The following is a 15,037-nucleotide window of genomic DNA, read 5'->3' on the forward strand; positions in this document are numbered from 1 at the left end:
GAGGGAGAGAGAGAAACCCCAAGCAGACTCGGTGCTGAGCACAGAGTCCTACATGGGGCGCAGTCAGAGGACCCTGAGGTCATGACTTGAGCCAAAGCAAAAGAATTGGACGCTTAATCCACTGAGCCACCCAGGCGCCCTGGTATAATATGGTATTGGTACATGCTAGTCCTTATCTTGTGTAATGTCATGTTCATGACCAGTCGGACCTCATTGGGTCTTTGCCATTAGTACAGTTACTTAGTTTGAGTTTTTCATTGTTCCCTCCCAAAGGCTGAATTTGCTGACCAGGCATTGAAACATTTTCCTAGTTTTCTATAAGAATAGAGCCTACTACTGAACAGGAAATACCACGGAACATGACACAAGTAGGCATTCCATTAACAGACTTAGAGAAATTTGTGCTAATATACCCTACAACTTCTAGTCCTTCAGTATAAGTTCCCCTAAAGTTATGCCTTTGAGCGAAGTCATACTTCCTTATTATCTTCCTTACGTGCTAATAACCAGTATCCATATTTGAACATTCATCTAATTTTGTGTCTTGCAGATAAAGACTTTTGGAGATACACATCCTTACACCAAACTTGTGGTTGATCTGACAAATGTGGACCCCGATGTAGCATATTCTTCAGTGCCCTACGAGAAGGGCTTTGCTTTACTCTTTTACCTTGAACAACTTCTTGGGGGCCCAGGCAAGTAGTTGGCATTTTCTGATTTTTGTCTGTTTGTTTGTTTTTGAGGGCAATGTGAAGAATAAGGAGAATTTTTAACTGTTGTTTTTGTCCCATTTTATTCTTTTGTTTCATTTTGTGTGTAGCTGCTAAAGAAAGCCGGTATCATTTTCTAATGTGACCTCTCTACTTTAAACCTTGAATAAGCTGAATGCAAAACTGTGTTGCATGACTTTAAAGAAAACTCATCAGTTTTGTTTTTTTTTTTTTTAGGATTTTATTTATTTATTTGACAGAGAGAGAGCAAAAGTAAACAGAGCTGCAGGCAGAGGGAAAGAGAGAGAAGCAGGCTCCCCGCTGAGCAGAGAGCCCCATGCGGAGCTGGATCCCAGGACCCTGGAATCATGACCCGAGCCAAAGGCAGCCACCCAACCAACTGATCCTCCCAGGCGCCCCAGAAAACTCATCAGTATTTTAAAAATTAGGAAAATAGTATATACTCCTTGAAAAAAATTCTGTAGTACTGAAGTTGCTAAGCATGACAAGTGAAGAGTCCCTCAGCCCCTTTCCAGTCCCCAGATGACCACTGTTAGCAGTTTGGTGTGCGTGGTTCCCGGTCTTTTTCTAAGAATAAAGGAACAAACAGACAAATAAATATATTTTAATTACAGAAAGTGGATCATTGGAGCGTGTGTGTGGCTTAGTGAGTTAAGTGTCTGCCTTTGGCTCAGGTCATGATCCCAGCATTCTAGGATCGAGCCCCCCATCGGGCTCCCTGCCAGGTGGGGAGCCTGCTTCTCCTTCTCCCCGCTAGCACTTACTGTCTCTCTCTCAAATAAGTAAAATTTTTTAAAAAATAAGAAAATGGGTCACTTTATACACATAGACACACACATTTGTTCTACCTTTGTTTTTTTTTTAATTCAGCAGTGTTCCACAGACATCCTTCCATGTCAGACACAGAAATCTACCTTATACCCTTTAATGTCACTGTAGCTGTCCATGATGTAGATGTGCTGAATACATGTAACTTTCCCCTACTGATGGGCGATGGGCTCTTATCCTTTGCCTGTGGACTTCGAAGGCCCTCCCTCACCCACACACACTCTGCCTGTCCCATCTCGCTCTCCTCCTCTCGGGTCACACTAAGGCCATTACTTTTAGAATTTATGTTGTGGGTTCCTTCTCTGTTTCTTCATTGCATTGGCCTGTTGTCATTTGGATTTCTCTTCTCCCTTCCACCAAATTACATATATTTTTTAAGGCCCGGCTTAAGTCCTACAACCTGATTTGAACATTCTTTCACCCCTAAAACCCTTATTGGTTTCCCTATTCTCTGAAAGCTCTCTGTTCTCCCTGGTCAAGAGTAGCATACCAAGCACCCCCAAAATGTTCAATAGTTACCTTTCCATTAATCGACTTTTTTTTTTTTTTAAACTCTTAGAGGTTTTCCTAGGATTCCTAAAGGCTTATGTTGAAAAATTTTCCTACAAGAGCATAACCACAGATGACTGGAAGGATTTCCTGTATTCCCACTTTAAAGATAAGGTTGGTTTTGACAAGCTTTCTTATTTTTTATGCCCAGTATACCTGTGTTTAATGGCTATTTGTTGGGCTGATTTGAATTCCTTCATAGTAGTACTGGTTTAGAATTTAAGATTCAGCCTTTCATGGTACTTTTTCCTATGTAAAATGTGATCTCAACAATATGAACTAACGTGAATATTTTGGAGAGATCTGCAATAGTTGGTTTCAGAAATTTAGTGCTTGTATATAATTAATTTTCCTGCTTTATTTAACAGAACAATGCTGATTAATATAAATTTATTTTAGGAAAGAGACTTAGAAGTTATCTTAACATGTTAGTGCAGGTAAAATTACAGATTTGAGGACCTAAAAGTCTGTTTAAGATAGTCACACCTCCCTGGGGCGCCTGGGTGGCTCAGTGGATTAAGCCGCTGCCTTCAGCTCGGGTCATGGTCTCAGGGTCCTGGGATCGAGTCCCGCATCGGGCTCTCTGCTCTGCAGGGAGCCTGCTTCCTCCTTTCTCTCTCTGTCTGCCTCTCTGCCTACTTGTGATCTCTCTCTGTCAAATAAATAAATAAAATCTTTAAAAAAAAAAAAAAAAAAGATATAGTCACACCTCCCTCACCCCACCCCCAATGGAAAAAGTTATTTCGTAGCAACCTTGGTGTTGTTTGTGTTCACAGGTCGATCTTCTCAATCAAGTTGACTGGAATGCATGGCTCTACTCTCCTGGAATGCCTCCTGTAAAACCCAAGTCAGTCCTTCCCATTAATGCTTTCCTTCCCACTCTCCAGAATTCTTGGGCTCCTCAAGATACTCGACAGGGTTTGGTGACTTCCTTACACTGTAACCAGTTACAGAGCAGATGTTGTAGGTGTTTGACCCTTAACCCTGAGGTCAAAAGAAACATTTCCATGAATTATAAATTCACTTCATTCCAAATCATGATGGAATGCCTCTTTTCAGCTGAAGGATGGTGATCAGAGAAGATATTTTCCTTTCTTTCAACACCTCTGAAGTAAGAAATACAACCTGTATAAGCGTAATGTCCATCATTACGGCAGTGTTCTGAGATGTCAGCCTCATTTCCAGAAGAGGCGCATTAGGCTTAGTGAGGTAAAGGTCTTCTGCCGAAGTTTGCACAGTAAGTAGTTAGGGTTGAGATTCAAACCCTGGCAGTCTTTACCCCTCCGCTATACTGCCTTTTATACTAAATACCCCCCTTGAATCAGAGACCTAAACTCTGGTCCTCACACATCATGTGAGATGCAAACTGCCACATGTTCCAGCCGAGACCATGCTGTCTCCACCACCCCCTCCAGCAGTTTGCCAGATCATTCCAATCTCAGCTCAAGAACCACTTCCTCATGGAAGTATTCCTTGACCTCTCTGACCAAGTCTGGTTCCCATTTAGGGTTTCCTGGTGCTGTGTATGGCCTCTTCATTGCCATTATTACCACATGGTAATTTTAATTTGTGTGATAAAGTCTTTCTCCTTCACAACACTGAAGCACCGTGAGAGCTGGGCTCCTACCTGGTTTTGCTCCCTGCTTTTCTTAGGATCTTACCATAAGTAAGGGCTGCTTCCCTTCCCCGGGCCAATCCTTACCTAGTTCTTATGACAACGAGAAGGAAATTTCAGGACACCCAGAAAGAGATCAGCAGAGGTTTTGTATGGTTCTGTTGTTCCTTATGAAATCAGTGCTAAGGAATGTTCTAGTTGAAGGTGATTTACTGCCTGAGCAATTTACTGCCTCTGATCCCATTTGGTCTTGGAGACAAACAAAAGGCTTTCTCTGTAGTCCACAGCCCGACTACTTCGTGAAGATTAACTGGCAGCTACTTCAAAGGAGGGCACTGCTTTAACTGGCTAATAATCTCCCCTAGGGCTCAAACTCTTTCAGAGGTGCAGAGGCAACTTCTAATCAAAATTCATTTCTTTAGGCCCACAGGGGCAGGTACCCCCACTGTTCTCATTACACAGCAAGCAAGCATCATTTATGGACAAAGAGGGATGTTTTGCTAGAATTTTTGTACCTTATACAGTTGCAACACAGGGAATTTATTTTCTAAGTTGAGAACGCACAGATTTTAGTGCCATTTGTTTTGCTTAATGGTCAGAGTTTGTTATTTCCACTTTCTTCTGAAAAGAGAGGAATAAAATCATCACATGATGACTCGGAGTCTCCCAAGGGTCTCCCATGACACCATCATTTCCCTGGTGTCTACAACAGTGCCTGCCACATAGGTGCTCAGAGATTTGTTGGATGGTTACGAAGTCGGAAGATAGTTGGAACAACAGAATGTAAAATCTATGAAAGCAAGGACTTTGTGTTGTCATGAGCGCCTACAACTGCGCCTGCCACGCAGCAAACCCTAAATGTGCCCACCTGGGTCCCAGCACCTTCAGCGGGTGCTACTGAAGCATCTGACCGTCTTCGCTGAGGTGGTGAGGCTTTCTCTCTGGAGGATAATCAGGTGTTTCATTAATCCAGTAACCACTTGGATTTCCAAGTTCTCCGATGACATCAGTATATTGAAGTCAGGTAGAAGACGTTCTGTTTCCAACAGTCGCGAGTTTCTGATTGACCTTTCCTTCTCTTTTCTTTTTCCTTTCCTTTCCTTTCTCTCTCACTCTCTCTTTCCTTCTGACTCCTTTCTTTTCTCTATTTATTTTTATTTATTTGAGAGAGAGAGTGAGCGAGAGAGAGTGAGCACATGAGCAGGAGGAGGGGCAGAGGAAAAGGGAGAAGCAGACTCCCCCGAAGAGCAGGGAGCCCAATGCAGGATCCCAGGACCCTGGGATCATGACCTGAGCTGAAGGCAGACACTTAACGGACTAAGCCAACCAGGCGCCTCCTTGAGCTTTATTTCAGAACTTTGAGGGGCACCTGGGTGTCTTAGTCAGTTAAGCCTCTACCTTCAGCTCAGGTCATAATCTCAGGGTCCTAGGATCTAGCCCAGCTTTGAGCTCCCTGCACAGCGGGGAGTCTACTACTGCCCCCAACGCCATGCAGTCTCTCTTGGACTCTCGCTCTTTCTCTCAAATGAATAAAGTCTTTAAAAAAAAAAAAAAAAAAAAACTTTGAAAGTTAAGTATGTTCTGTAACTTTAACATTATATTTATGGAAAAGCATGTACATTTTTATGAAGTTGAATCTCTGGTATTTTTTCATTTGCAGTTATGATATGACTCTCACAAATGCCTGCCTTGCCTTAAGTCAACGGTGGATAACTGTGAGTACTAACATGTGATTTTGACCCCTTTTTGAATTGTACAAATATGTCTCTACTCAGGAAGGCAGTGGCAGGGCCGGGAGTGGGTGGGTACTAGATTCACAAACTCAAGTATTTGGAAAGGTCACTCATAAGTCAAGTTTGTCAGAAGAGGTAGTATCCCAACCCTCAGTGTGTAAAGTTAAGTTTGCCCAGGGGAGCAAATAGATATTGATGGTATTAGTTCTCATTTTCTTGCTTCTTTTCAAGTCTTAAAAAAGGTATGGAGAAATATTTGCCTGTTCTCTTGCTTCTTTTTCTCATCAGTCATTTGTAAGATACTGCTTCAAATAGCCCTTACCCATACAAGTGAATCTAAAATGATCTTAGGTGAGCGCTGGTGTCACCTGTGAGGGAAGACCAGGGACACTTCAGTTCTATCTGCCGGTGTTAGTGTTGACCGCTGTGGAACCTCCTAGAAAGAGCTGCTTTGTGCATTTCCTGAAATAGAACCCTTAGAAACCAGAGTGCAGATGTGCCCTGCGTAATGCTTTTGGGAAAAATAGTGGAAAGAGTAGGAATAATCCTTGTAGGGGAAGAAAAGGAATTTTCCATGTACCCTCTGAGTTCTTAGTGGAGACCTCTGTAAGAAAAGGCAGATTAACAGGAGAAAAACAAAGGTATCCGTGTCTACCTCATGTCTACATGGGAGGGGCCCACGGAAAAATGAGTAACTCAGAGGTGGCTCAGAATTCAGGATTAAATACCATTTCAGTAAGAAAAGAGAAGCCTTTTAGGTAAAAATAAAGGATTTTTAGGAAAGATAAATGGGCCCTTAGAAGGATCGGTAAGTATTGGGACAAAGTTTGTCTGGGTGTGGTGTCAGCTTTTTTGTTGTTGTTCCTTTCCCGTGATAAGAGTCCATCTTGCCTGATTGATGAAACTCCCAGGGGAGGGGATCTAGGACGATTGGGTTCCTTTTGGAAAATCTGTCTTTAGGTAGCTGTGTGCAGTTGGGAGAAAACCTCTCCTTGCCATTCCTGGTTTTCAAGAGCCTGCAGTTAAAAGAATCGGTGTATTTGGGGCTGGCATATTCTGCTAGTCTTCATGCTGTTACTGCAACAAATTTAGATGTCGCCTTTTGACACTTCTTCCTAAAGTTTAGAAATAAATAATGATCCTAAACAGGAGGTGATGCGTAGCATGAAAAAGACAGATGAAGTAACAAGAGGTCACCAGAAAGAGCCAATACTTGCGCCTGGTTTGGGGGGGGTTTGGCGTGAAGTGCACTGAGGTTGGCTGCAGCATGGAGGAGAGCTTTGTCTAGAAGAGGGTAGTTCAGCTAGGACTGAGCATGGTTTGGGCATGGAGGAGGTAGAGGAGAACATTCTGGGTGGGAGGGACACAGTTCGAACAGGTTTATTTATTTTTTAAGCAGCAACAAAACATGGAGCCTAGGTGGAGAGGTGAGATAAAGAAAGAGGCATAGAAAGCTCTGGGTTTTGAGGGGAACTCTCTGACAGCCAGAAGAAGGAAGAAAAATCAGGAGTAAGGCCAATCAGGAAAATGGAACCAGAAACCCCAGGGAAGAGATGCTGTCCTTTAAAATAAAAGACCAACTTCTTTCTGGAGATTCTTACAACATCATAACAAAGTCAGGATATTACTAACTTTTTAGATCTAGGTCAGGATCTTTTCGAGTGGGATAGAGAATATCTAGGCCGCTGTCTCCACCCCCAACCCCAGGCAGGCTAGTCACGCACCTCTGCATGTGCACTGTCAGTACCTGGCCGGGAGAGGTCGGCTTCCTGCGTTCAGTGTCATAACCACAGGACCAGATGTGTTAAGTGATGATTAGAGGAGGGATTTAATTATGTACGACAAATCATTTAGGAAGGCTTGATCCCTATGCAGGGAGAGAAATCTGGTAGCACCTCTTTCCACCAATCATGGTTCGCTATTCTTCCTATGTCTCGAATCTCGTGTTCGGTGTAGTTCACAGATGTGTTGTTGGAAAAAAGTGAGAGATCCAAGGGACACTGGGTCTTTTAACAACAACGTGTTGTGTTAGGACCTCAGTTTTCATTTGAAAAATGTATTCCAGCCCCCCTGGTAGAACTGCTCCTGATCTCTGCTTAGAAACTCCTGTAGGCTCAGCGGTCAAGGTGAAGGACTGTAAACAGGGCAGTGTCAGTAGGAGTGGGCAGTGTCGGGGACAGACTGAGGACTCGCTGTCATCTCCAGAGTCACTAGTGACTCGTTGCCTTGTGTGACTGCCCAGTTGGTTTTCTCATACTAAGTAAAAGCAAACAGAAAAAATGTCCATCACCTGTTGGAAGGTGTAAAAATCAACTGTAAAACAAAAGCCTGTGTACCCACCGCCAACCTGAGAAAGAAAACCTCACCAGGACTGTTGGAGCGCCCCCTCCCGGCCTCATCCGCTCTCTGCTCACCTTGCCTTCCCAAGAGGGTAACCATTACCTTGAACTTGCGCTTATCTTACTGCTTTTCATGTTTTTATCACTTATAATAGGTCTTTAATAGATAGTTTTAAATTTGCACGTTTTTGAGCAGAGTATGAGATCTGTAAGTTTTGACACTAAGGTATGGTTTCCCAGTGGGATAGAAAGGGGAGGAAGGTGTAAAATAATATTTCCTTACAAGGATATGTATTTATACATTAAGTTTTCTGGAAGGATAAACGAGGAACTATTAATACTGGTTACTGAGGAAAGACGGAGCAAAAACAAAGGAATTTTTCATTCGGCCCTCTTGGATTTTTTAAACACTACATATATTTCTTTTTAACTTTAAAAAAAAACAAAAACCTAGTTTTATAGAAGACAGTTGGGGGAGTTCCTCAAAAAGTTAAAAATAGGGGACGCCTGGGTGGCTCAGTTGGTTAAGCAGCTGCCTTCGGCTCAGGTCATGATCCCAGCGTCCTGGGATCGAGTCCCACATCGGGCTCCTTGCTCCACGGGGAGCCTGCTTCTCCCTCTGACCCTGCCTTCCACTCTGTCTACCTGTGCTCGCTTTCGCTCGCGCTCTATCTCTGACAAATAAATAAATAAAATCTTTAAAAAAAAAAAAAAAGTTAAAAATAGAACAACCCTATGATTCAGTAATCACACTATTTAGTATTTACCCAAAAGTAACAAAGACACTAATTCAAAGGGATACATGCACCCCTATGTTTATAGCAGCATTATTTATAATAGCCAAATTATGGAAGCTACTCAAGTGTCCATCGGCAGATGGATGGATAAGGAATATCTACGATGGTATACATCTATAATGGACTATTATCAGCCGTAAAAAAGAATGAAATCTTCTCATTTGCAAGGCCATGAATGGAGCTAGAAAGTATAATGCTAAGTGAAATAAGTCAGAGAAAGACAAATACCGTACGATCTCACTCCTATGTGGAGTACAAGAAGCCAATGAGCAAAGGGAAAAGGAGTGAGAGAGACAACTGAAGAAACAGACTCTCAACTAGAGAGAGCAAACTGATGGCTGGGGGGTGGCCAGGGGGATGGGTGAAACAGGTGATGGGGATTAAGGAGTGCACTTGTCCCATGGAGCACCGGGTGATAAATGGAAGCGTTGAATCACTATATTGTACACCTAAAACTAATATGACAGTATATATTAACTATACTAGAATTAAAATTTAAAATAATAAAAGGAAACCCTACTTTAAAAGAATTTAAAGCTGGTTTTAAAGAATTAAAAATACTTACTTTGATAAGCTTTATTTAATATTTCTTAATCAAATCCTCCAAGATTTTTGGCAGTGAGTCCTAAATAGAAAAGTACTGACCGATTTTTCTTTTTCTTAGATGATTTCCAAGATTACCTAGGAAAAGCAGAATGTGTGGGGAAGGAGGGAAACCTCCGTTTGTGGTCCTACCAGTTCATTAGTGCGATATTTAAGAGAATGTGCAATTTGATCCTTTACCCAGGTTTTTTAATTGGCCTATTAATTAGTTGATATGCTTTTGTAATGTTTTCTTTACTTTGAAAATCCATATATCTGGAATGGTACAAAGGATGTCAAAAGTTTCTTCCACTTTTACTAGTAATAGTCTAATTTCTCTTAAGTAATACAGATTTTAGGAATCATGTCAGCTCTTTAAGTTAATAGTAACATCATCTCGAAACTATTAAAGTAGCTAAGGCTGAAATATATTTTTCACCACCTTAGGCATCCTTGTATTTGTCTTTTTCTTAATCTTTACTTTTATGTCCAACAAGCCAATAAATATTATTAAATCGCACATGAATGGAAATAACCAGGTAACATTTATTGTAGGCCAAAGAAGAGGATTTAAATTCATTCACCCCAGCAGACCTGAAGGATCTCTCTTCTCATCAGTTGAACGAATTTTTAGCACAGATGCTCCAGAGAGTAAGTACGAGTTCAAAACATGAGAAATTACAATGGGCATAACAAAAGCATGGCATTTATGTCAAGCCCAGTTTGGGGAAAAAAAATGTGATTGTGAAAACTAATGGAAAAAAATAACTTCTAAAACGCATTCATTTAAAGACACTTGTTGAATGCTTATTATGTTTAGTGTTGTTGGGAATATGAAAATATGTAAGAAAGAAATACACCATGTCCTCAAAAAGCTTATAATCTACTAGGAATGGTCACACGTACAAAATGTGGCAATAAAAGGAGGCATATTTTAGGTACCAGTTGAGAAAAGCTGAGTCAGTGAAGGAGAATTCACTTCCGAGTGGCATTGTCAAGGAAACATTTTGTGGGAGTGGGGCTTGCTTTACCCAATTTTGGCAGAGGTCTCAGGGAGTCACAAGCCTCAGTGTTGTGGAAGTTAATGAAGATAATTCTAGAAGGGCTAGTGAGATCAGATGGTGTGATGAATCTTGAATGCTAAGAATCTTGGGTTTTGTTTTAGTAGGTGGTAGAGTCGGAAAATAGCTAACATTTTTAACAGGCAAGTCATTTGATGAGAGGGTGGGTTATCAAAGAGTCCGCGGGTAGATCAACATGAGGAACGTGGGTGGAGAAATTCTTTGGGAGACTTGGAGAACACATTGTGAGGGGGAAGGGGGCAGAAAAGGAGGGAATAGGCCAGATGAGCAGGGTTGAAGGGGGAAAGCATGTGATTTGTGACTGACTGGATTTGGTGGTTAACAGGAAGGAGTCCAAGCAGATTTTAAGGTTTCAAACCCAGGTAATTAAAAGAATATGTGAAATGGGAAGGAGAGGCTACATTTTGCGAGGGAGGAAATGACGGGGTCTTTACCGTTACACTGAAATGCGCTCTTGGGCCTGAGGACCTCGAGACGGGTAGAGAAGACTGGACAGACTTTCCTATGAAAGCAACACAAAAGAAAGAATAGGATTTAAGGCAACAGGGGCTTTGCAAGAATCCACTTTTAGGGCATCAAGTCACCGAGGTTTCATAAACGTCTGTAGCACCTGACGGGATGTCTCCAGAAGAGGTGTGGCAAAAATTAGTGAAAGTTGGGGGTCTAGGAGGTGACCTCTACCCGTGGACCTACCGGGGTGGACTTGGAGTTTAGATGAGGGCAAAGGATTTGGGAAGGGTCTAGCTCTTCCAGCAAAGATGCTTCCCCGAGTGTGGGGTGAGTTTCGTGGGATGGGTTGTGCTGCGAGAGGAGAGTCGCCACCTGCCCAGCAGCCCCTCAGCCTCCCTGCTTATCCGGACTGAGCTGCCCCTCTTTCCTTGCCAGACTTGCTCCACCTGTTAGCATCGGTTCAGATGGGCACGGGGCGGCGGGGAGAGGGGTGGGGTGTGAACCCCCTGCCATTGTATACAGACATTTGTACAGTTGTATACAGACATTTGTACAGTAAATCTCTCTCTTTCCTGAGGAAAGAAAGGGTCCATACTACTCATCAGGTTTTCAAAGGGGTCTGTAATAGAAAAGTTTAAAAAGCTGTTTTGTAGGGATAGAGATCATGCAAAAGGGTCTTCAGAGGAAATACGCAAAGATAAAGCTGAGGTCAGTGGGGCGCCTGGGTGGTTCAGTGGGTTAAGCCTCTGCCTTCTGCTCAGGTCATGATCTCAGGGTCCTGGGATCGAGCCCCACATCAGGCTCTCTGCTCAGCGGGAAGCCTGCTTCCTCCTCTCTCTCTCTCTGGCTACTTGTGATCTCTGTCTGTCAAATAAATAAACAAAGTCTTAAAAAAAAAAGCTAAGGGCAATCAGTGAGGAAATAGTTAAGGGATTGTGGTTTAACATGGAGAGTGGAATAAATTTAAGGTCTATGAAGTATAAGGAAGAACCTGAAAGACTGGAAAGGGTTAGAAAGTTAGTATTCATATACGCCAAAAAGTCTGAGGAGAGTAATTCTCATCTAATTCTCTGTGTATCTCACCAATTAAGTTATCCCTTTGCTCCCAGCAGAACGTCCTTATCCAGAATAAGTCTGCACAAAATTTATTGTAGTGCGCATTTGTTTCTTTTCTTTTTATCTGATTTATTTTTATATTATAAAATATTTAGGGTTTTAATCTGGCTAAGAATTTCTCTCCAGCTCCTTTCTTCCAAGGAATCCTGTTGAAATGATACATCGTACTTCTTTATTTTGCTCTTAGGCGCCTCTTCCATTGGGGCACATAAAGCGAATGCAAGAGGTGTACAACTTGAATGCCATTAACAATTCTGAAATACGATTCAGGTACATCATTTTAACTTGTCTCTGTGGAAGAAAGCAGAAACTAGTTTAAAAGGTGGAGAAAGGGAAAGCAGTCTGAGACATACATGAGTTTGAAGAAATCCTTGTGAAATTTACTGCACTTGTATAAATAATGATAGCGGTCTTTGAGGAATAGTTGTGCTATCTGTAAGATGATAGTATTAATTCTTTTATTAGAATTTGTTGTAAGCTTCTCTTGCCTTATCAAAAAAAAAAAATTAGGAATCCCTAATTCTTAAATTAAATAGGTAATAGGCATTCTTCCACAACTAGCCAAGTAAACTCTGATATGGGAATAGTTGGAAATCTCTAATTTTGTGTATGCGGTTAATCTTTCTTAATTCTGATTTGTAGTGTGAGTCTTAAACCTAAGTTTAATTCCTTCAGAAACTGTATATATAAATAAGGTACATGAGCACCGACATAATCTAAACCTTTTTAAAAACATATGGTCTCTTGCAAGAACAAACTTTTTTTCACTTCTCCGGTTACTGAATTATATATACGAGGACTTGAGATTCTCAGAATAAAGACATAATGTAAAGTGGTGTAAGCATAACTAGAATGGGATTATCATCATTACAAAAGTAATCTTCAGATATGCCTGTATATCCTGCCCCTTCCTCCTCGTTTCCTACCCCACGCCCCCCAAAAATCCTCTCTCCAGATGGTTACGGCTCTGCATTCAATCGAAATGGGAGGAAGCAATTCCTTTGGCTCTCAGAATGGCGACTGAGCAAGGGCGAATGAAGTTTACGCGGCCTCTATTCAAGTAAGAACCAGCTCAGACTGTGCTTTGAATTTAGATCAGGAACTGGGGGTATGACCGCATGGGGTGGCTCAGTGGGCTAAGCTTCTGTCTCTTGATTTCAGCTCAGGTCATGATCTCAGCCCCACAGCGGGCTCTGCACTCAGCTCGGAGTCTGCTTAGGATTCTCTCCTTCTCCCTCTGCCCCTCCCCGCCCTACGAGAAAAGGAATGGGGAAGAATAATCTTATATTCTTTGCCTGTTGCTAAAATGCTTTGTGAAACACCATCTAAAAATAATATTTTTAGATTTGTTAAAGATTACAGGTATAATTTTGGAATAGGAATGAACAGTTCTAAATATTTAAAATTTGGAGTAGTTTCATTAGCTTTTTCAGAAACATCACCTATGGATTGCCTATTATGGGCCAAATTGGTTTAGACACTGGTGAAAAAGAAAGAAATAGAAAACAATCTTAGGTCCCCAGAAAGATCTTTAAAAGATCTTTAGAAGTAGGAGATAATTGGTGGGTAGGCACAGACACAAAAGAGTCTGAAGTTATTTAAATGTTATAAGAAATGAGCCTTTGGTAGGGCCAAACCTTTTTGATTCAAATGCTGCAATAACTTGGAAGAGTAAGTTGCTTGATGTATAAGGAAGCAATGCTTTGGTAGATGGGAAACACGTATCTTGGCTGCAAGACAGAATTTAAGAATATCTTGGTGAGGTTATTTTGACTATGGATTTAGCAGGAATTCTGAGAAATACAGAACCATGATATATATAGTCATGATTAATCTTTTCATTTACCGCACAAGTATAATAAAGTTATACTTGCCCATTAAAACACTACTTGCCAAAATCAGTCATTATCCATCTTTCTTTCCCCGCCAGGGACCTTGCTGCCTTTGACAAAAGCCATCATCAGGCCGTGCGTACCTACCAAGAGCACAAAGCCAGTATGCACCCCGTGACCGCCATGCTGGTGGGGAAAGACTTAAAAGTGGATTAAGGACCTACCAACAGCTGATTTCAGATAGTCCTCTTTTTTTAAACCGAATTCACGAAGAAATATACAAGTTCAGCTCATATTGTAACTAAAAATGTTGTTTTTGTTCTGGCTTTTTATTGTTTTGTCAGTGATTTTTCATAAATAAAGCTGAGCTACCTTCCCTCCCACCCCCCTCACCGGGGCCGTGTTCTTTGTAAAGTGCATTTTAGCAAAGTTTAACCTTTTAATTTATAAATGTAGAATTTTTCATTACTTACATATTTATTTTTCCCAGCATGATCATAAGAGTGTCAGCATAGTATTTACCTGGTATTTTAAGTTCCTTAAGTTCTTTAATTTTAAGTTCTTTTAATTATTTAAGTTCTTTAATTTTAAGTATTTTAAGTTCTTCCCCATGCCAAAAATTCAACATGACGAGAGTTTTGCTTTTTTTTTAGAGTTTCAATATTCAAATTATTTAGAATTTACATACACTGACCCTGAAACTCATCTTCTAGTATTATTTTTATTTTTTTAAAGAATTTATTTATTTATTTGACAGATCACAAGTAGGCGGAGAGGCAGGCAGAGAGAGAGAGAGAGAGGAGGAAGCAGGCTCCGCACTGAGCAGAAAGCCCCATGCGTGGCTCCATCCTGGGAGCTGGGATCATGACCTGAGCCGAAGGCAGAGGCTTTAACCCACTGAGCCACCCAGGCGCCCTGAGAGGTTTGCTTTTTAAACAAGATGAGCACTCAGTTGGAGTTGCTCACCCAGGTACTCAGTGGGCATGGCCTAAGTACACTTTCTAAAATGTGCACTTTTTAGAAAGGGGCGACTAGGTGGCTCAGATGGTTAAGAGTCTGCCTTGGGCTCAGGTCATGATCCCAGCATCCTGGGATGGAGCCCCACGTCAGGCTCCTGGCTTAGCAGGGAGTCTGTTTCTCCCTCTCCCTCTCCCCCCTGCTCATGCTCTCTCTCTATTCACTCTGTCTCAAATAAATAAAATCCTTTAAAATGTATAAACTCTCTGGGGAACATTGTGCTCCTCCCCCAGATCCACCTGTGTCCCCACTGGACTTGTCCTGCCCTCCTGTCCATCAGGGTCAGATGGTGACCCCAAACCCCAGGACTTCCCATCAGACCCTCTGATACTCTCCTGTCTTACCTGATTCATCTCCTTAATGGGC

The 15,037-nt window shown here is 41.7% G+C and overlaps 1 protein-coding gene across 2 annotated transcripts in view; it reads left to right on the forward strand.

Moving 5' to 3' along the window:
- LTA4H (leukotriene A4 hydrolase) overlaps positions 1–14,037 on the forward strand; it is a 31,522-nt gene extending 17,485 nt beyond the window's left edge. Inside the window, exons 12-19 of one of the 2 annotated variants that reach the window (XM_059402315.1) lie at positions 551–695; positions 2,119–2,222; positions 2,885–2,955; positions 5,384–5,438; positions 9,730–9,825; positions 12,010–12,092; positions 12,778–12,882; positions 13,753–14,037. In XM_059402315.1, coding sequence (XP_059258298.1) covers positions 551–695; positions 2,119–2,222; positions 2,885–2,955; positions 5,384–5,438; positions 9,730–9,825; positions 12,010–12,092; positions 12,778–12,882; positions 13,753–13,870 — 777 coding nt within the window. In that variant the 3' untranslated portion in view covers positions 13,871–14,037. Of the gene's footprint in view, positions 1–550; positions 696–2,118; positions 2,223–2,884; positions 2,956–5,383; positions 5,439–9,729; positions 9,826–12,009; positions 12,093–12,777; positions 12,883–13,752 lie in introns of those variants that run through there. The other variant, XM_059402316.1, reaches the window with a different exon arrangement.
- Positions 14,038–15,037: the final 1,000 nt, after the last annotated feature.

The sequence above is a fragment of the Mustela nigripes genome, chromosome 6, assembly GCF_022355385.1.
Source record: "Mustela nigripes isolate SB6536 chromosome 6, MUSNIG.SB6536, whole genome shotgun sequence".
In the NCBI taxonomy this organism is placed as follows: Eukaryota; Metazoa; Chordata; class Mammalia; order Carnivora; family Mustelidae; genus Mustela; species Mustela nigripes.